The following is a 21133-nucleotide window of genomic DNA, read 5'->3' as shown; positions in this document are numbered from 1 at the left end:
CCCTGCCCCTCAATCACCACAATCCCTGTCATGAGTCCATGACCCTCACAGAGGTCATTTACCTGTGTGCAAGGAAAATTGAAAAGGGTCATTTACACAGGTATACAGGACATTCCTACTGACCAGGGGCAGACGAGGCTACAGTGACCCCATGGTGTCTATGACTGCGAAGCCCCTGCACACAGGCCAGCAGATTAAGATACTTACACAAAGCATTAGATTCCTTTGCCTTGTACCAGTGTGACTATACAGCATGTATAGGGCAAGTCTCTTCCCACTAGATCAGTGGTCAGAAGGACTCCCATAGCCTTCCACTCACTTTTAAAACTGGAATTAAAAATTAAGACCAAATCCCGCTCCTAGTTATTTCCTCAGATATACAGATTTTGCCTTTATAATACTGATTTTTTAAATTCTTAAACAAGAGTTAAAATGATTTGATGATTTTTCAGAAGTCTTATGCGCATTGAAAGGAAAGCAGGTGTGTGCACAGCACTAAGTTTTAATATTCAGAGAAACTCTGTTTCCATTTAAAAGAGACAGTAAACCAATTTCATGTAAACAACCAGAAAAGCCACCCCAGCCCTAGAAAAGACAGACACACAAATACTTTACTCCTTTCATAAATAATGTATTTTATTGCATATGGCTATTAAGGAGAGCATCCATGATCAATACAGACTAAATACAATACACTACTCTAGTTCCATTTATTCTGGTCTCCAGCAGCATCACATTTATCCTTATATACAGCGTGTACATTGGAAGACACAGCAAGATAAGTTAAGTCTCTTGTCATATCACAATAGCAAGAAATATATTTAACATCTTGATATCCAGAAACAATACGTACCCAAAAAGAAAACACTGCTTAATAACTGTTAAGGTTATATAGCAAAAAATATTTTAAATTTAAGGTAAGTCAGGCAAAATGTACAAAGACCCAATATACATTGTGAAGTTTTAGCAAACGTAACATTTATACATTTTGGTTCCATTCTGTAAACTAAATTAAGAATGTAAGTATTGCATATGCCTTTGTGAAATATACAGGATAGAGAATTGACTATATTGTCAAGTTTTTGTTTTGAAGTTGCTGTATGCATTTTAGCCATTTGTTTTAGTGGCATGATTTCTTAATTGGTACAGGGGGCTACTTCAAAATAGAAGTTCAAAACATTAAATTCAGCAGATACCACACTCGCTGTGTATGGGGGGTTCAGACAGAATATGTCAAAAGTACGGGTTTTTTTAGTTCAACTTGAACAAGCAGCATTTTAGAATGTCTTAGAACCATTTATAGTATTATCATTATTATTATTAAAAAAACCCCTCAGATTAATATTTAAATTTATTTTAGATCTAATATTGTAGTAGCCTATGCATTGCTGTGATTTAAGACCCCCAAAATTACACTGAAAAGTAGAGTGTTCCATGGGGTAGGGAAGGAATTAGTTCACATTCATCTTTGTCTAGTAATACAATCCTCAGTTCTAAAAATTCAGCACATAAGCAGGAAGACCACATTGCCATTCATTATATTTGTAAGACACAGACTCTCGTCTTCCTCAGAAAAAAATCCCAAAAGATAATGCATTATTAATAGTGAAGAACAGGTTCCACCTAGCACAATGGTTTAAAAAAAGAATAAAAAAATTCTCACGTAACTCAAATAACTTAGTAATACTTACATGTCTACCAGAGCAGGCACTGGGGAGGTACGCTTAAAATGTATACGAACTCTTCAACAAATTTATCGAAGAAGAAACAAGGTGGCATGACATTCTGCTAGTCTGGTGCAACAGCTGTATGTGACATTTGTGACAGCTGCCACCACATCACTCAGATTTTCAGGCTACTGGAAACGCGATGCACGGGTAGCCTTGAAAAGAACTCAGGATAAGTGACTGCAATGGTTCTTCTTCCCTGTAATAATGCCTGCAACTGCAATGGTGCTTTCCTGGTAAAAGGCAAATATCAGGACTTCCTAGATGGCAAGATAATACTGTGTTAATATTAGCGCTTGAATCTGCTCGATACCCATTATCATCCCTGCATTCCTAGCATGCCTATGTGGATTTTTGGTTACAAGAAATGCAGCTAAGAACAGGGTTAGCTGACAAAAGTGAGCTTGTAAATAGAAGAAAAGGCTTCTGCAATCTGAAGTACCTACATAAACACCTACATAGAGAGGATTAAACAAGTGTGTCAAAGGTACAGAGAGATACCCCCAATACAGTTTGATGTTTTTAACTTATGTTGCTTCAGTTACACATTTTTATATTTTTTCTTTTTAACTACTCTGAATCCTCTGTCCCAAGTCCGATTCATGGAGTTTCATCCCATTTTAGACTTTTCAGTGCCCTGGTTAGGCTTCATCTGAGAAGTAAACCCTGCGGCTAGTGATTCACAACCCAGCAACAGCAGCAGCTGTACGTGTTGCAAGTTCAGTAAGGCTGACGACTGTTCTTGAGAGACTCAGCATAGAGATAAAGAAGGTCCTGTCGTACACCAACACCACAAATCCGGCTTTACTTTGAACTGAGGTAGTACTGTGGTAGGCTTGAAATTATGCCAGTAAATACCAGATCTTACTGCTTCAGCAGGTGTTACAGAACCCCCTAATATGCCGAAGGATAAATACAGTTTGTCTTTGCAGAAAAAGTAAATGAAGGCATTGGCCGTTAGTTAAAGAGGCCAGCAGAAAAGTTCCTATGATCTAAAGAGCATCTCCAACTTCTGTCGAAACAGCAGCAAAATGATACTGTAGATGCCATGGACAGGTAATGAGTTAGGCAGGTTGCTTTCCCTTCCTCCCAGATTTGTTGCACAGTTCAGTCCACAACAGTTAAGTAACTGTCCGGACCAACAATAACAACGACAAAAAGTAAATCTTAAGCAGCTTCAGTTAAAAAACAAAACAAAACAAAACCACCAAATAACAAACAAACAAAAAAACCCCAAAACAAAACAAAAAAGGTATATGCCGAGCAGCTTCTTTGAATGTTGTACTCTGTTGTTTGAGGTCATGGTGAGAAAACTAATTCCTTCACTCTGAAAAGAAAAATGAAAGAAAGTCAATAAAACCTGAATAAACCCCCCAACATATTTATGATATAAACAACACAAAAAATACCATAAAGAGATTATTCAGAATGTGTTTTCATGGGAAAAAAAAAGAAATGCAGTAACTGCTTTCATATTTATATACATCTTAAGGTACTACAGAGTCTATAAAGGGAATACACCCCAATTCAATACCACCTCCTGTTTTTTAGAACTTTTCAGGTGTTGTTCTTCAGAAAAGCAAACCACAGAAAACAGAACTGGTTAGAAAACCACAAAATCCCCCCAGTTCAAGTTGTGACCATCACTGTTTGCATCAGTGAAAAGGAAAAGGGGTTGCAGAAAGTAGGTACAAATTCAACTGTTTTTTTAGTCAGACAGGTGTTATCAAAAGCTGTCCATTTCCAGACATTATAAACAAGTTTCTTGAGACTGTGTTGTCTTTAGGGAAAGAGTCTTCTAAAAACACAAGCAAAGTATAGAAAGAACCTTCTAATTTAGTTATTTGACTTACTGAATAAGTATTATTCCAGGAGTAAAGATATGGCTAGGTATGCAAATGACAGGAATCTTCTCCAGATTACTGACTACAAGCTGCTTTAAACAGTCAAGGTGAATGATTCAATAAAATAGAAACTGATTATGAAGTGACCCATCCTATTTTAAAGAATGCAGCTGACTCCTTTCATGTTTTTTCACGGCAAAGAATTAATGCATAGTACGTGCCACTACCATAAAGGGACATTATTATATTGATTAACTCACAACATTATGATGATTTTGTTAACATGGTTATTAAAAATCAAAATTTCCTTAGGATGTTGCTTATTGTGTAGACTTTTCCTGTTTGCTGTAATATTTGGAAAGCAGCAGTACACAAACAGTAGTTATAAATGCACAAAGAGTAGTGATTAAAACACTGAGACTGTAAATTTTACATGACAAAGCATTGGCACTTCATTTCGAAAGGTGCCAACCAAGTGGTAAATCCTGATACAACATCAGGCTGCAACATTACATTCATACTAAGTGCTATTAATAGTGTCTAGTTCATTTAATAGTTTATAGCAACTTTTTTACAAGTTAATCAAAATTTTAGTTTGAAGATGTATTACACAAGTTTTCCTAAACAGTCAAGCTCTTTGGAACACCTTGGGAATTAATATTGTTACTCTGAAAAGTCTATAAAGGACATAACCCATTAATTTTGACTGTCTTAATACAAGAAATCAGTATTCCTGCACATTTTTAATTCCCTTGGGACTATAAAACCAAAATAAATTATAAAGAAACTTGGATGTCAAAGTAAGCATAGTGCATATCTCTACAAGTTTCAATCCATTTGCGCTTCTGATAAAGCAATACAAAGCTTTTCCTTCTAGTCTAGACAAAAACAAAGGTTGACAGATCTTGGCATATATGTGAGAATTGATATTGAATCTCTCAGAGCTAGGGTTTACTTAAGGAATTAGTTCTGCTGGAGTCAATTGGAGCCACTATATGATCAGATACTTAGGATATTACTTAGGATTTTATTTCATGACACAGCTTGAGATGAATTAATAACTGGCCAAGACCAAAAGGAGAGCATCTCATTGCTCCCATCAATTGTCATTTATTTGCTGGCACTTTACTGATCAGAAACTAAGTCAAAAGTATCTATTCAATCTTCAGAAAACAAACTTTAATTGTTTAGAGTGTGAGGATGTTTCAAATCAAGTACTTGAACTGCTTTACAATTCAGTCAAGGAAGCACCAAAACTGCCACCACCATCCCGTACAGCTGTGCGGGAGAACGTGTGGCAGGTTGGATGGCTCTCGGAAGTGAGCAGAGATTCCTCCTTTGAGGGAGAGCCACCTAACAAACCACTTCGCTCCAACTTTTGTTCAGGGAAGCAGGATAAATGCATCACGCAGGCAAACAAGAGTTTAATGATACATGCCGACCCTGTGTTACTGCTTTCCTCCTTCAAATGCAAACCAATCTGACAACTCACTTTAGGTTCCCAAAAGCAGCCACATGATAGTGAAAGCCAAATAAAATTTAAAAAAAAACCCAAACAAATGTGTACAGATAGGGAAATCAGAGGAAGATATTTTTATACATGCAAAGAACACAAGTGTGTTTCCAGAAGTATGTCAGCCTAGTGTGGTCATGAGGGAGGATTATTAGAAACTGAGCAAACCTGCCATTGTTCTTACAACACAACAGGTACTTTCCAGCCAGAATTAAACTGTAACAGGTGAAGTGGTCGATGCTTCAAAGCACTTTCACAAGGTTTTGTAGATGGACAGTGGGACTGTGGGCACAACCTTAAGAGTCTATGATGCAATAAATATGCCATCCAATGAGACTATCCAATGCTGACACATAATTCAAAAACTAACCCAAACATAGTCTTCAATAATGAAACAATTTCCTATAGCTTTGAATCAAGAAAGAAAAAATAACTACGTGATGCACATAACAGCAATGTCAGCTTCACCTGAAGCCTACTTGCAAGAAGTTGCAGGTTCCATGCTAAAAAAAAAAACAAAACAAACCATCAATAATCACTGTTAATTTTTACTTCAGTGATAAGTATCTTCTACTTATTTCAAGTCTCAGGTCAACATTACATGCTACACAGCAAGCCACACCAGCGTACGTTGTTTTTATCCAGAAAGCAAACAAAATTCCTACAGGATACAAACATATTCTTTGATATCCTCATTCCCCATGGGCACGCACAAATCAAAATAGAAGTCCGGCACTGTGTCAATACTGAAATTTCCTCTTGGTTTTGGGCTTTATTAAGAAAAGCATCCATGATCACTGCTGAGTTTCCAAAACTACTTAAAGTAATCTGATTCCACCAGTGCTTCTTGGGGAATAAATCAGATAATAAACACAAATTGCTAGGAAACTACCAAATACTCAAAGACTTGTTAAATATACTGTGAAGAGAATACAACGGTTAGTCAATTAAAGTAGATCTAGTCTCTTTATTAATTCTCAAAGTCAGTAAGCAATGAATAAAAATTTTCTTAATTCTTAAAAATAATTCTCATCTGCTAACAAGCACGCAGACAGAAACAGCTATTCATGTGGCTCATGGCAAAACATGTTGCTGGTTATGAATAACCAGTAAATTTATTCCACTGGCAGCACGACTGACAGATCAGATCAGGCATTGGATGCAGAACCCCCAGCTCTGCCACAGGCTTCTGCCCTGACTCCGGGCAAATCACTCAGTGGCTTCGTCCCTTTGTTTCCACTCCCCACACTGGCTGCCAAATCGATTAAGGCTCTGATCCCGCTAACTATCTTTTCCTGGAAGAGCAATCCTATTGATACAACCAAATCTGGAAATTAACAATGTGTATGTCTGCAGGCATCAGGCCAGGCCATTAGACAGCACAGACCAAGGAACCACACCTCACCTGAAGGGAGATGTCTTTGGCTCTCCCAACACCCAGGAGGAGATGCATGGCTGTGGGCAAGGCACCTGGCCAGCCAGAAAAGGCAAGTGTTCCCCCCACCAGCAAACTGCACTGCCCTCCCTACCCTCCAGCACCGTGCACTGTACCCTGCAGGAGACGGGTTTATAGGCACCTGGGCGGGTTGTAGCCTTGCACCTCAACAGCCCCTTCCCTACACCCAGAGCAGCTGGTGTCAGCAAGCAGGCTGACCAGGGAGTCAGGCAGCAGGGGCTGAGGGGTGGAGAGGGACAGCATGGGTCTCGACAGCAATAAACCCGTGCAAACCTAGCCCCGACACCCAACAGGAGATGGGCTTCTTCACAGAAAGGATTGTGGGATGCACATACACACATTGTAAGGTCATAAATTTGGCTAAGCATCCCAATGCGAATGCAGCCTGCCTGCTCGCCAGGATGCACAGCAGGAGCCAAATCCTAACCTCGCTCTGACTCTCATTAAGCAATTTAATGAATACTACACTTAATATTAAGTACATAGGATGCCCTGCTAAACAACTCATGTGCTGAGCTATGGCTCTCCATAAGTAATTTCAGGGAATGTGAGCTCCGCTCAGCAGGACTGCTCATACCAAATACAGCCGAGCTCCGCCATCACCACATGAAAAAGTTGCAGTCGGGGCTTAAACATCTGCCTTATCAACACTTCACAGGAAAACATAAAGTAGTATGCTCTAACAGTTTATAAATCCCATGAATAATATCCATCCGAAGTAAAATGTTTCCACATTTGATGGGAAAAACAAGTTAAATCATGAAATGAAAAGGCCATGTCGTCGTTGGTTTTTTTTAAACAAGTCAAGGTTGATCGTAATTGGAGACATACTGCCACAAGTAACTAGCTCCTTTGGTACGTTATTCCACTAAGAAACATTAGATAACGTTATTTTGATATGTGTACTTTATGAATTTAGAAAAGCAAGCATTGGGTCAACATAGATTCTTTATGACTGATAACAAAAGAAGTCACTGAATTTCTCTAAAGTAGTGAAGTAGGGATTTTGTGGCCACAGTTATTTATATTAAAATGACCTTTATTGTACTTTTAATTCTTGTGTCAAATAGTTAAAAATGATAACATCTTGAACTGTATTAAGATAACCATGGGGAAAGATATTACTTTCTAAAGTGGGAAACAAAACACTAGATTATCTGGAAAAAGATGCTGCATATCAGCACCTGCAAGTACTACTTTTTTTTTTTTTTTCCTAGCATACACATGGGAGTCTAAAATGTTCATCTGATGGCATGGACAAATCCCCACAATTTATAATGAATGTCAACTTTTATCCAAAAGTACTAAAAATCAAAGTAATCTGTATTTGTTACCATATACTTAACAGAGCTGACACTCATTTTACCTGCAGTCTTACACTAGAGTTTAAGCAGCTCAATCTACAGTAGAAGTACAGATGATGATGAGGGCTATGCTTAGTTGATTTCAGAATCTGATATAATTTGTGTTTCTTATCATTTTGTCAAGGTTCTTACAGATTTTGTACTATGAATAACTAAACATTAAAATTTAATTATATGGAAAATAAAGGATTAAACTTACAAATGTCATCATAATGAATTTATAGAGAAAGTGCTGGTCCAGAAATATATTTCCCATATCAATTATAATAAAAATAGGCACTTCAAATTTAAAATTAGGAAAGCAGACATGCTCATTTTTCCGGGATTAATTTAATGCAGTTGCTATCTCTTAATTTCAGAGCTACAGCCACTGTGTACTATTAAACAAGTTTGTATAAATGTGATTTAAACCCATAAGTATAAAATAAATCAGATAAAAAACCCTCAACATAGTACTATCTGAAATTTGTTCAATTATTTTCTCCCTTGCAAATTGGGTATACAACTGTACAAAAACACTACATGAAATTAAACAAAAATTCAAGCTGCTTTTTCTGAGCAAACAAAATGCTAGGAAAAAAAAATGTTTAGTCGTTTTGGCCTTCCATCAGGAGGCTGTAAGAGGGACAGAAACACCCAGGCAGAAGCAGCTATGGAAAATACACAGAGAATTTGCCACCAAAAAGATTAGTCTGTGTCAGCCAGCCAAAGAGCCACTCAACAGTTCACATGCACATGATTTAACTATTGTGGAACAAGTAGTGATGTTCTTGATGACTTTTATCATGCAACTGAAATTGCCTCCCACCTTACAACCATCACCATCCCTTTATCAGCGCAGATTCAAAACTGCAAACGTGGCCTCAATTAGGCGGTTGGCTTGATTTTGACAGCTCCTTCCACCACACCAAAGAGAGAATGCAGCTCTTCCCAGGAACATATTGACAGCAACACGCAAACTCCAGCGACACCACTTTGCATACAAAGTGAGGCTGGAAGTTTCTTAAGACACAGTTTTTCAAAACAACATGCTCACCTTACAAGTGATGAAGGGCAAGGGAGGAAGGGATTGGTGACTAATATACTGAACTACCTACCAACCCTGTCTTCAGAGACACAACAAAACCAAATGAATTAGCACATCTGTCTCTACAGCATACACTAGGCAATACTCAGCTAACCTCTGCCATCCCCAATGTGTACCTCTACATCTCTGACCTACTCAATCTATGAGGAGCTAGTCATTCTAGCTCCTTATAGTCAAGGAAAAACAGGTGCTTCTAAGCAATAGTTCTTCTGCCCTATTTCATGTTAGGCTCAGATGAGTAAGAGTTACGAAAGATCTCCAAGTCTGAGGTGTATGACTTGGTATTCATTTCAGGAGCACAGACCATATCCTTTTACACACCTTTACAACTGCTAGGAAGTATGTTCAGCTGGGATATCAAAGACATGTTTGTCCCTCTTCTAATATATATCAGTAGTCATTAACAAGGGCAACAAGATCTGACCACAAAGAGCTGTTGTAAATAGAGCTCAATATTCTCACACGACTGCCAACTGAAATATCATCAATGTTGGTGGACCTGTTTCAGGAAGGTAACAGAAAGGGGGGAAAGTATAATCAGATTTCTGGTTAGATCCACAAGTGAGAAGAACCTGACTGCCATTCTAGATATCAATGGCCAATACCAAAGTCCAGTAGCTGCTTGTGAGCCACTAGGTTACCTCCATCCACATGCCTGAACACACAATGTTAGAGTGTTCTCAAAGAGCTTAAAGCATCCTTTTTCTCTCTCTCTCATCTGGGAGAAAAAGTAGTCTTTTCCAGTGATTAAATTGAAGAATTATTCATATTAAAATTTTAAATATTCATGGGAACAGTTGGATGAGGACTCATGTAAGTTGTGGGAAGACATGTTCACTCTCCCTGTCTATTACGGTGGATATCTAATTATTCCATGAAAACAGCTTCAGTAAGAAAGAACGGGAGCACTCTACCAAGGAATATATAGCTAAGATGTACTAGGAATGGGGAGGGAGGAAAGGGAATTGAGATTTTTTTTTTTCAGCCAGAAAGGTACTGCATGCTGGTCAGTCCTGATTGAGTGTTTTAGCCATGTAAATACTGTGGGCAGGGAAACAGAAACACTTCATCCAGTTACTCTTTGAAAGACTGATCCCTGCCTCCATCATTGCCAAAAGGTCATAGGCACCTAATACCAAAAGAGGTTTCAGATTTACAAAGTCTATATGGAGACTGAAGCATTCTTCCATCCTAGAGGAAGACATTTATCTTCCAGAGACTACCGTGTTTTAAAACACAAGGTTCTTCTCAACTTTCAGTCAACTACCCACCTGTTTTCCAAACTGACTTTCAGAGTGCTTACCAAGGAGACCGAAACACCCCTAGCATTACATACATCCATTTATGCATCTAACCTGCCTTCTAAATGCACTGGATGGTCACACACTAAATGTTAGGCTGGCTGCTGCAGCTTTTGGACTTTCAAGTTAAGAGATATGTCCAGAGAGATGCTGCTTCTCACAGAAGAGACACATGGGAAGTGAAGGGAGAGAAAAAAGAAAGCAGGGAAGGGCTAAGACAAACAACCGGGAATGCATGGGAGGGCAGTCTTTCCTCTGCTACTGCTTTCTCTTGTTGTCACACCCTCACTTAAAACTCTGAGCATCTGGTAGTAGGATAGGAAAAGATTTTAAAGGATGATTTTCTACTTCTGTCAATGCTTTTCTAGAAATCTTTTGAGTTCTCACCATTGTCAGTGTGAATCAGTCAGTAACAGAGCAATGAGAGAAAGACAAAGCCAGGCAAGAAGTTGCAGACTTCACATTCCATTATGAAAAGACGCCACCAACCCATAACCTCCCCAAAACTGTTCAGTGACATGAACAATACAGCACAGAACAGCTGCACTGAAGCAGGCTAAAGACTCCTCTAATCCAGTTTCCTCTCTCTGACAGTGGGTCAAAAGCAGCTGCTTAAGCAAGACTATATAAACCAAGACAAGAATACAGAGATACTTGCCCAAATTCTCATCTATCTTCTAATGATTTACCTATCAGGGACCTCCTGCATTTTGCTTCCTTTCATGGAAACCTTTAGTACCCTGTAGCACAAAGTTTCACACATGAACTACGGGGTGCAAGAAGAATTATTTCCTTCTGCTTGTTCTGAATATGCCACATGTTAGTTTAATGCCTCCAATAAAGCTGAACTCTTATTTCACATGTACAGCTAAGATTCACAGTCCCTGTATCATCACATGTTGTCCTTCCTTTATTCTATATATTCAGACACGCTGCAACAGGAACTGCGATTGCCCCATATGGATGTTTCCTATCTACAAGCTGAAAGCACAATGGAAAGGCTCAAACACACAGTGCCCAAGCACTTCTATACAACCCTGCAAAACTGGGATGAAAAGCCCTGTACAGCGGGCCAACACTTTCTGCGGGATTCTTGAGAGGAGAAAAACTATGCTCTGTGTTACCTGAAAAGGTTTCTAACACTTCAATGGGAAATCAGTTGCACTGTGTACATGGACTGTGGTAGAGGGAGGGAAAATAAATTCTCTGTGAGAAGAGAAAAAAGTATCCTCTCACGTACAGTGTTTCTCTACAAAGGTCACTATTTTGGCCATTTACTTAAAGTCTGCTCTTTAGAAAAAAAAAAAAAAAAAAAAAAAAAAGAAGAGGTATTCTCTTTTTACGTAATTTCCTAATGGGTTCTCAATATTTGACACAGATAGCTCCTACAACTTATTTTCATTTCAACCAAACCTTTCTCAGTAGGTTTACACAAAGAAAATTGGTTTTCCTCTAGTTTTTTTGAGGTTTGTTCTGTCAAGTTTAAAGGTTTTTTCCATGAGATCAGGTTAGGATCCTTTTCTCACACTGAAAGAAGAATGAGCTGATGCATTTTGGGTAACATTGCTTAGAAAATGTAAGAACAGTTTACTTTTTCAATTTTGTATCTGTTGAAGTCTCACCACTGAGTCATTAAACTGATACATGTTTCACTTCAGGTATCAAGCTTGTTGCATGTAATATTACCCCAGTTCTTGTAAAACTACGTCTTGTAGTTCAGAGTTGTTAGTACAGCAGTACAAGTCAGGTTAAGCCCATAGCCTTTTTGCTTTCTTAACTGCACGTAGTAATTCAAGCTTCTATATACAAACGTTTGGATAAAAAAAAAAAAAAAAAAAAAAAAAAGGAAATATTTGTATGACTAAAGCCAGAGTCTCCTTATTCTAAAGGGGGTTTTATTCTGTAAACTTTGAGGGGTTTATATTGATGTTGTTAGAAACCTCTATTAATGGAGACTATCATTTCAGGCACTGCATGAACATAGGCATAATATATTTTTCAGTAGATTAATTGAATAGAATTGTGATTATGACTTATCAAACATATTGCTCCCATTAGCAACACATTAAAGAAACAAAAACAAAAACAACCCACTCCAGAAAAGTTCTTGGAAAAAACACTGCAAAAAAATTTAGAAGTCTAAATTTGTGAGAAAAAGCTATTGGAACAAAACCTTGCGAAAAGGTGAACTTCCTCATACTACCAGACCACTTACAAACCTTTCATGATGAGCTAAAGCCAAAGCACAGCTTTACCAGTTCATCATCACACATTAGGGACAGGGATCTCAGTTGCTGCTCAAGCCATAACCAGCTTGTTTTCCTCCAAGCAGAGGAAGCTATTCCTATTGCATCACCCCTGAGCATGTTCCTTCTCTTCATTTGCAACACACCTCAGTATTCATTTTTCTTGTGACACCCAACCACCAGCGATCGCCAGGTTCAGTATGCCATCACGGACAACTGCACAACACAAAGATGAGAAACTACCTATTTTCTGTGAATAATTTTTTTTTAACCCTTAAAAATATTTCTGTGGGAACATTATTTCTGACTGTTTGAATTACAAATTTAGCTTATCACTGGTCAAAAGCATTTACAGATCTACTTCTGCTCATCAGAGTATTACAGTTGCTATTTTATAATCATCTATGTCCTGCTGCATTCAGCTATACTCCTTACCCCTGTGGCATCTGTTAAATATAATCTATGTAGCATAAAATGAAAATACATAAATTCAGTCTTAGATTTAGACAGAGAAAGCAGTCACAATTTAAGATACTCAGAAATTACTATGGTTACACCTTAAATGAGGCAAGTGGGCTCAGCTGATAGCCCTGAAGCCCTGAGCTGTAAGCAAGATAATTATGAGAAGCCACCAGAGAACCCACTGCAGTGCACAGGGAGTCCCTCCCTGCCTGAGGCTGGGCTTCCCCCCTAGATGAGTACCAGGAGACAGGATGGGGGCTGGGAGATGATGCAAACCTGGGCCACCTTCTGTCACCTTCCATGCAGTCAGAAGGGGTCTGGAGTGTCCATGCCATGAACCCAGGACCTGGAACATGCCCTGTTACCACAGTCCAGACATGGAATTTGGGAGACACATCCCCGAGCCCAGAACCAAAAGAGTGAGTTTAAGCGAATACTTCATAATACCTCCACAGAGAATGATCAAAACATCTTATCCTTTTCTCAGGTACACAGTGGGGCTATGATCCATCTCTCCAGATAATGTTTATAAAGCTAATCCTAGACAGCTCATTAATGACCATGACCTGAGCTCTCTAACTTCCTTGGGACTATAGGCTTGCAACCCACAGCTATGCTTGGCAGAGTGGATACTGTCTGAAAGCCAGATTCATAAATTTAGCGAGGTGCCCTGTCCCTGTTGATTTCAACAGCTTCATCTGCTTGAGCCTTAATACTTATCACTCTAAAGCAACCCACCAAGCCTTCTTGAAAACAGCCACTCTCTCTAACAGAATCCCACAGCAGGTATTTCCTACTACTCCTTCAATAAACAAACACCCTAGTAAGCAAAGCAAAACAATGTCTCCAAGAACTTATTTGTAGATTTCTTATTTACAAACTGGATTGTATTCTCCCTTGAATCAAATACATTTCTGAGAAATGTTAGAATTTTTTTTTTTTAAATATTTTATGTTGCATTTTTAAAATAAACAGGGGCACCTGTAACCTCCTGCTCTGAATTTAATCTTGAGATGAATTCACATTCCTTTCTGAAGCTGATATGGATTGTACTGCATACAGAAGCTAGTATTATGTTAAAACATAAAAGGAGAAGATGTATTTTTGTCACACGGGCATCATAAATATCATCCACGTATCACTCCTGGAGGTTAACTGATACTCTGTTGGAAAGCAGAGGTAAAAAGCTTAGTAAACTGTTTAGGGAAGTAATATTGGTGGTTAAAATTTATCTTCTGAGAACACCAGTTTCAAAACTGGAAGCTGGCCATAAAAACTTGTGATAGCAGAAAGCATATAGAAATTACTTCCTCTGTCTTACTCATATTTCACTTACTTTCTCAACCAAGAAACACAGATTGTACTGAATGAATGCGATTGTTCTCAGCTCCATCAGATGCACCTTCAATCCTCCTCATCTGATAGTTTACTGCAGAAATAGTGAAGCAAGCCTACATTCATTAGCTCTGCAAGACCAAACAGATGCTAAAGCTTCACTTTTAAGAAAGGCAGCTAAAGAAGGTGAATGCAGAACATCAAATTTTACCTACCCTAAGGAACAAGAGTATCTGAGACATGCAATGAATCTCAGCTTAGAAAACAACACTTATATCAGCATTTTTCAGAGACCTGCAGTACAAAAGGTTACCTTCCCCAAGAAAAAAATAATATTTGTTAAATATGAAAAATACCATGCTGTCAGAGTGTAGTGTGCTTTCACAGCACTTTTCTCAAAACTTAAGAGACTTTTCTAAAAAAAAGACCAAAAACTTTAGCAATATTTATGTGCAATATTGCTAACTCCAGAGCAAGATGCACTTTCTTCTGTAATTACAAGAGCTCTCAGTAAATATTTACACAAACAGAGCTGTACTCTACTGTTTTAACAGTTCTGTTTTTCCTCCTCTCCCAAGTGCTCTCACACAGGTGTCTTTGTTTTGTTTTATTTTATGGCTCCCCTGATTTGTTGCCAGTAAATATGTTTATTAGCAACCAATGACACTTAATTTTTTTAAAAAGGCTCATCGGTACCTCATAGAGCATTTTTGAAAAATAGATTTTATTTATAGCAATATATCTGACCACACGACTATATAACCGACACTGTCCTCTTTTTGAAATTGTATTATGTTGCTGGGACTGTTTCTATAAAACAGATTAAAAACTATCTTTGTCACTTAAGATGGGATACTTAAGAGTTTGGCTCTAGTCCCATGATGCTCAGCAGAGAATTCCCCTACACTTCAGGGAGGTTTTCCAGTATATAAAGACCTGAGTGTATTTCCTCCCATTGACAGCATCCCAGCTCTTTAAAGCTGCTTAGGACATCTCAAATAGGTGTGATGAACACTTCAGGACCTCACATTAAGGAACTTTAACTTCCCGTAGGATACCATGCAGTAAGTGAGACTTTATAAAAGTGAAGATGGTGTTTCAGAAGAATGCTCTGCAAACGATGGAAAAGGAAAGATCGCAGACAACACGCATGAAGAAATACATTGCAAAATACCAGCATGTCCTCCAAGGCATCTGTGCCTTTAAAGCCCAGGTTTGCTTCAAGTGCTAAGGCCCTAATACCACTGCATATTTCACATACTGTAAGTGACCAGGAAATATAATGAAAAGCATTCTGCCAACAGTGAAGCAGCTGCATAGCTAGAGAAAACACAAATCCCTTTTAATTTCACATTTACTGAACAAGTACAATACATCATCAACTAACTAGAGTACAGTCCAGGTCAGGCAGGAATACTTAGTTATGCCAGCTGATCCACATATGAATATCAGTCTCATTTCAAGTCCTTCTACTTAAAATAGACTCCACACAGCAAGTTTGATTTCACAAGCCACAGACCTCTGGAAGTTAGATGTTCCATTTATGCCAAGTGTATAGGCTCCCTCTATAGTCAGGGAAGACAGATTTGTGCCAGTCTTCAAGTGTGACCTGCCTCTTCAATATTTAAAAGGCACCTGTATCCTTCCAGTGACTACTTATGGATGCCAGATTCTTAAGAGGATTGTTTCAGTAGGCTTCTATAAGGTGCAAATGAGGTGTCTACAGAACAGGCCAATCCTCTCAGTTCTACTTAAAATGCAAGAATATTGGCTAGACCAAAAAACCCACCATGTATGTGGAAATCTAAAATGGGAACACAGACCCTTAGGACATAACATACTGGAGACACTTGAGCTGGAATCTGCAACACAGGAGGCATCAAGCAGCTTCACTCAGAACACCTACATTAAGGTCCCCTAAAATTTTGAAGTCCTGTGGTCATCCTGTGGCCTCAGACGAAGATATTTCTGCCTTTAATTATACTTTTGTGTCCATCAGACCAAAACAGGAGCCCAGCACAGCTGAACTATACAAAACCTGTCAGGAAAAACATGGATAAATGGTCTCCTCTAGAATATTCTTCCTCGGCTTGCAAATAATTCCATTGCGCCTGTGCTAAACAACCCTACCAAAACTCTTCTGCAGCAATCACAAGATGCTTGTTTACAAGGAGGAAAAACCAACCAACGAACCGAGGCACTAATAAAAAGCACAACAATTTTGAGAGTGTCTTTCACATTCAACCTATGGTTGAGACAAGAGATGACAGATACACTTTCCCATATAGCAGGAATAAGACTTGGGCAAAATCACCCATAAATTTCCATAAAACACACATAAAATAAAACCAACATGAACAGGCTGTAAATGACTAGTTCCTCCACATCAAAGCTTTCCAAATTACAGTCCACAGACTACTTTACACTGTATCAGAGGTCCATATTTCCAGTGGCTATTTTTAATTAAAGTACATTGAAAAAATTAATTGAAGTTATTAATTATCACTATTCCAGAAAGATATTATGTGGTCACAAATGGCCCAAAAAGGGACCCAAGACAATACATGAGAAAGAGAAATGATTCCAAGCCTCCTTATTAATATCTTATCACTGCTATGAAAAATCTCGGAAACCTCTGAAAAATAAGAAGTTACCATATTACAAAAGCAAAGGAGAAGTTTAAGAAAGGTGCCACCACATACACCAAGACTAACACACATACTAGGGGAAAAAAAACCTCTAGTAGCAGCTGACCCAATGAAGAAACAGAATTTCAGAATTAAGACAGATGGCAATGCTGTTCATCAGACAGTTACAGTCATAGCCCCACTATGCTGTATCCTGTACTAATACGGGTACCACTTATTTCCAGTGGTTTTTGCTAAACTAAATCACAGAATTTGGACACGTTTCCCGCTCCTGGATTAACTAACAATTACTGAATAGAATTCTTTTTAGGATGAGACAACAGGCTTTTATGTAGCAAATACACTTTACTTCCTTCTCCCAGACAAGAATTTGCTTTGCTTGTATCTGATGCAAATAACAAGTTAATATATTTTGAGACATACCAAAATGTGAAATGTTTTTTGACTACAGAAGCAAAATTAAGATCTTAGTCAGGTACACACACATACACACAAAACCCAGCTACACTAATGACTAAGATAAAGCCACTTCACACTCCAACAAAACAATAGGTTTACATGATTAAAAAAAAAAAAAAGAAAAAGATTGCAAAGAAGGAATTTAACATACAGTTTCAATAAAAGACTTATTTGTCTACTGTTTTGCCATCTTCAGCAGAACTTAATAGAACTTTGCCTCCAGAGTGGCATGAAGAGGAGTTAGCTGTTCAAATAGCCCTTTACAAAGTGTATGGGAAAATGCCTCAAGATGATAAGCCTGGTAAGGTGCTGGGATCTAAAGCAAACTAACAGGAAATACCAAGAACATCTTCAGAGTTAAGATGCCTGACTAAGGACATCTACATCTCATTCAGCTCAAGGTGGGAGAGTCTAAAGCTATCTCCTACACATCAGTCCTCCAAAGAGCTGACTATTTCCCAGGTACATGTTCTAATGTCCCAGCAGCCTTTTTTTTTTAAAAAAAAAAAAAAAACCACACCACACAACACTTCAGCATTCTGTTCTTCCTATGCTTAATTAAGGAAACAGAGCAAGCTGCACTATAAAGATATGGAAATTATTAGAAAATTAAAGAAAATTAGAAATTGAAGAAAATGGAAAACATCTACTGAGGAATAAGAGAAATAGAAAATGTCGCAGTATTTTCTCTTAATATGACAGCACAGCATCCACACAGCCAGTACGGCAAATTACAGCTTGCCACATTTGTGACCCATGGAAGAGACTCAAGATTTTGAGAGTCTTCTGTGAGTCTGAAATTATTCCCTAAATGACTTCTCGCAACAACTCCAAACAGCAGCATGGTATTTAAACATCCTACACAGCTCGTTCACAGCACAGACCAGCTCCCTCTGCATCCAGGCACACCAGTTTGACCATGCTCACTCAAGCTGCAAGATCTAAATCTATTGTTTCCACTTCCTAGCATAGTCAAGTATACATTTATTAAAATAAAAGTCCATCAATTTATTTATTGATGGCTGAATTCTAGTTCTACTAAAAATCAATAATAAAAAAGTCCAGCTATTTCACTACTATCAAGTTATGATCTTTTTTTTCAATAACAGATTGACAATTTCATGTTACTGTAGCATACAAAGCTTTTTGTTTACTGTGACTTGAACGTTCATGCTAACAGAAAAATATTAAAAGAGGACCTGGACTAGAAATCACTTAGTGCTAAAATACATTGGTGCTTTTGTATCTGGAAATCATCCTATTGGCTAACATTCAACAACTGAGTACTACCAATTTATTTATTTAGAACCCACACAGTCTACTATTTATTTTAAAATACACCAGCTACAGTTAAAGTAAAAAGCTTATCTTGACAGGATTTTGACAGTGAAAGATTAAAACAAAACAGTGTAGTAAGTTACCTTTCTTTAGATATCCAAAAGCAAGCAGTGTAATACTAGCACTCACTGGTGCATGTCAGAATCTCTTGGTGGTATTTGTGAGAGTAACAGAGTATTGGGATTACAAACTAGTAAATACTAACCATTTTGAGTTTATGGACAATTCTCTGGAATATTCTGTGTCTCGGGATCATGTACATTTTTTATTACATGTTTATTCCTACTGCTTCGCCACACAGTCATTTCTCTATAACTATTGTTAAAGACATGAACACTAATTCTGTAACTTCATCATTAAGGGAATGTGCTGGTTTTGCCAGGGATAGAGATCATTTTCTTCACAGTAGCTGGTATGGGCTGTGTTTTGGATTTGTGCTGGAAACAGTGTTGGTAACACAGAGATGTTTCAGTTATTGCTGAGCAGTGCTGACACAGAGTCAAGGCCTTTTCTGCCTCACCCCACCCCACCAGGGAGCAGGCTGGGGGTGCACAAGAGGTTGGGAGGGGACACAGCCGGGACAGCTGACCCCAACTGACCAAGGGACACCCCAGACCATATGACATCATGCCCAGCATATAAAGCTGGGGGAAGAAGAAGGAAGGGGGGGACATTCAAGGTGCTGGCATTTGTCTTCCCAAGTAACGGTTACACGTGATGGAGCGCTGCTTTCTTGGAGATGGCTGAGCACCTGCCTGCAGATGCGAAGCGGTGAATGAATTCTTTGTTTTGGTTTGCTTGAGTGCGTAGCTTTTGCTTTACCTGCTAAATTGTCTTTATTTCAACACATGAGTTTTCTCACTTTTATTCTTCCAATTCTCTCCCCCATCCCATCAGGGTAGAATAAATGAGCGGCTGTGTGGTACTTAATTGCCAGTTGGGGTTAAACCATGACAGGGAATTATGTATTAAAGTTACACAAATTTAATTCCAAATCCAAACATAAATGTTCATAGTTTTATGCTAGATCAAAACTGATTAGTTGTAAATAATTATTATAATAAAGTGACTTTTCATAGTTCACAAACTTTTCATATTAATCACCATCAGAAATCTTTATCAATAGTTTCTGTACAAGATTGTTACAATAAAAGAGTAATTTTTTTGTTACATTAAATAGGCAGTATTACTATAGTTATATTTCATTAATTTTGGCAGAAGTAATTGCTCAGGACTGAAACCTGTTGTAAAAGATGCAAATCCACCCTCCTATAAACTTTGCCAGATGTTTACATTGTAAAAAATTAATTACATTCTTACTCAACCGAATACAACCGCCATAAAGAATTCTACCTCCATCTTCCAGATCCAAATCTCGTAATTCTCTGGCAAGAAGTCTTTTTTGGGTATCAGTGAAAGTTTTGGGTAGACACATACCCTGACATTTGGTCTGCCTTTTAAAGTAAACTGGAACTATCCACTGGAGTTTTTGAAAACTAGAGAAATTAGAGACAATGATAAAAAGACTACAGAATAAATTTACACCATAACTTCTCAATAATTCAAGCACTGGCGAGACCATGGTAGTTGAAGCAGTCAACCTGGTGATGTTAAGGAGTTTTGCATTAACTAGCAAACTGATGAAGTTTGCATCCATTTATCAATTCTATCCTTATTTATTTTAAATAATGCTAAAATGTAGCATTACCAGTTATTGCAAATAACTTTCTATAACCTCAGTTATCTCCATCAGGGAAGACAGACTAAGCCAGCATCATTATTGCTTTCTTGTTCTTGAGCAAATGTTCAACACTACTGTCTGCTACATAAGGGTTAAGATTAACTCTCCCCCAAAAGACTGTCAGGTGTCTTGTTCAATCAGTCTTATGACTTCTGGAGAGCAAAAGCCTGGATCCAAAAAAAACCCCACAAAACTTCTGAATTCTTATTCCATACATTCATTTGAGAATGCTACCCAATTTAATGAGGGGTTAAACTGAACATTAGGACTGCCTTAAACACTGGTTTTAAATAATATACTGCCTAGGAGGACACAACGCAAGAGGCAACTCTAAAGCTGCTTAGATCTTATTTCATTGACATGATTTTCCCACTGTTTATGGAATGATTTATTGATTTGTCTGTGACTGAAGAGAAGCAAAGTCCTCTGCCTGAAGTTATACTTACAGTGTTGTTCTTAGTCTAAGTATCTGTGAAACAGATTTGGAAATTAAGACCCAATGGAACAATGAGTTTCATACCTTACACTCATCATCATGGCACATATCAAACAAATTTTTCTAAAGCATCACTTGGAAAACCTTGGGAAATTCTCCACTGTGCTCTACTGTTT

At 38.1% G+C, this 21133-nt stretch overlaps 1 protein-coding gene across 1 annotated transcript in view; it reads right to left on the bottom strand.

Moving 5' to 3' along the window:
- Positions 1-624: 624 nt before the first annotated feature.
- IRS2 (insulin receptor substrate 2) overlaps positions 625-21133 on the bottom strand; it is a 32712-nt gene continuing 12203 nt past the window's right edge. The window contains exon 2 of the mRNA XM_074910444.1: positions 625-3054. Coding sequence (XP_074766545.1) covers positions 3050-3054 — 5 coding nt within the window. The 3' untranslated portion in view covers positions 625-3049. The remainder of the gene's footprint in view (positions 3055-21133) is intronic.

This window comes from Athene noctua, chromosome 1 (assembly GCF_965140245.1).
Source record: "Athene noctua chromosome 1, bAthNoc1.hap1.1, whole genome shotgun sequence".
In the NCBI taxonomy this organism is placed as follows: Eukaryota; Metazoa; Chordata; class Aves; order Strigiformes; family Strigidae; genus Athene; species Athene noctua.
This window is presented reverse-complemented; position numbering and strand designations above follow the sequence as displayed.